The sequence below is a fragment of the Puma concolor genome, chromosome B4 (genome assembly GCF_028749965.1).
Source record: "Puma concolor isolate L17-30 chromosome B4, mPumCon1.1.hap2, whole genome shotgun sequence".
Lineage (NCBI taxonomy): Eukaryota > Metazoa > Chordata > Mammalia > Carnivora > Felidae > Puma > Puma concolor.
Window position 1 is genome coordinate 67,528,223 of NC_141673.1, and position 1,617 is coordinate 67,529,839.

General features: G+C 41.8%; 1 protein-coding gene across 1 annotated transcript; it reads left to right on the plus strand.

Moving 5' to 3' along the window:
• Window positions 1–373: 373 nt before the first annotated feature.
• On the plus strand, window positions 374–1,285 carry LOC112867714 (olfactory receptor 5BS1-like). Its single transcript, XM_025930709.1, has one exon. It carries the CDS (start codon window positions 374–376, stop codon window positions 1,283–1,285), a length of 912 nt encoding a protein of 303 aa, XP_025786494.1.
• Window positions 1,286–1,617: the final 332 nt, after the last annotated feature.

Here is a 1,617-nt window from a genome sequence, read left to right on the forward strand (position 1 = left end):
TTCTTTATATGTCTATCTGCCTCTGTTAAATCCTAAGCCCTTTTGAGGGCAGGAATCATGTCTGAAACAATTTTGTATTCTCAGGATCTGGTACAGAGCCCAGCACTAGGATGCTTATTCAATATTTCCTGAATAAATGGGTATTAAAGTTCAAAGAAGCAGTTACAGAGGAGGCACTTTGGAATGCTGCATGTCACCAGAATTGAAGTAATAATGAGTGTGACCCAGAAGGAAACTCCTTGGTCTCATAGATTTTTATTTATACCTTTAAGCTGGAAGTCACATTTTTTTTTTTTAAATAAGAGAGGCAGTCTTATTCATCTGAAATGACTCAGCTACATTATGTTTTCTTCCAGGGCCAGTAACTTTAATCATGAAAAATCTCACCATCGTTACCGAGTTTGTCCTCATGGGATTGTCCAGAAATCCCCAGATCCAGACCATCCTTTTTGCACTATTTCTGGTGATTTACCTCTTGACCCTAATGGGGAATGTGATGATGATCCTGGTGATCAGAACTGATTCTCACCTTAAGACACCCATGTACTTCTTCCTAGGTCACCTGTCATTTCTAGATCTCTGTCTTTCTTCAGTAACCATGCCCAAGATGCTGCAGAACTTACTAATGCAGAAGAAAACCGTATCTGTGTGGGGCTGTGTGACCCAGAGTTTCTTTCTCATATTCTCTGGGAGCACAGAGGCCTGCCTACTCTCTGCCATGGCATATGACCGCTATGCTGCCATCTGCCACCCTCTCCTCTACAGCATGGTTATGAATAGGCCTTTTTGTGTCGGGATGGTAACTGCAGCATGGGCAGTGGGGTTCCTAAACTCCTTGCCAAACAGTCTTTTCACTTACAACTTACGTTTCTGTGGCCCCAATATCATCCCTCACTTTTGCTGTGAGCTGCCTTCACTCTTCCCTCTCTCCTGCACTGACCCTACTGCCAATGAGGCCCTTCTTGCTGGGTCGTGTGCACTGTTGGGATTTGTGACACTTCCCCTGATCCTCTTCTCTTATTCCAGAATCATCTCTGCCATCCTAAGCATACGTTCTTCGGAGGGTCAAGGCAAAGCCTTCTCTACCTGTTCTTCCCACCTTACTGTGGTGCTTTTGTATTATGGCACAGCTTTATTCAGATACATGACTCCCCTCTCCGGCTCCAAGTTGGAACAAGTGGTCTCCATTCAGTACAGTGTGATCACATCCTTGCTGAACCCCATCATCTACAGCCTCAAGAACCAGGAGGTGAAGGCAGCTCTGTATAAAATGTTGAAGCAATAAATGTGTCCTTCTGTGATGGAGAATTCCTATTGTATTTGGCTTGAAGACAGTGAGAAAACAGGTGATGAAATACATTCATAATGGCTAACTTGATCACTTTAAGAATATGCCATTTGATGAAAATAACCTCTTGGTAATAGAGGTTTAAGTGTGTGATTGCTTATTTTATTGTATTTGGCAAGAAAATTAAGTGAAGACTGAGAAAAAAGTACTAGAATGGAGTAGTGTAGACAAACTAAGTCCAAATATGTTTGTTTTGTCCAAGAGTTTTAGGATAGAGTTCAGAGTGTTTTTTTTTTTTTAAGATAGGAGTGTAAAATGCACTTCAAAGT

Excerpts from the sequence above, each read along its gene's own strand:
- LOC112867714 (XM_025930709.1), top strand. The coding sequence starts at position 374 with ATGAAAAATCTCACCATCGTTACCGAGTTTGTCCTCATGGGATTGTCC.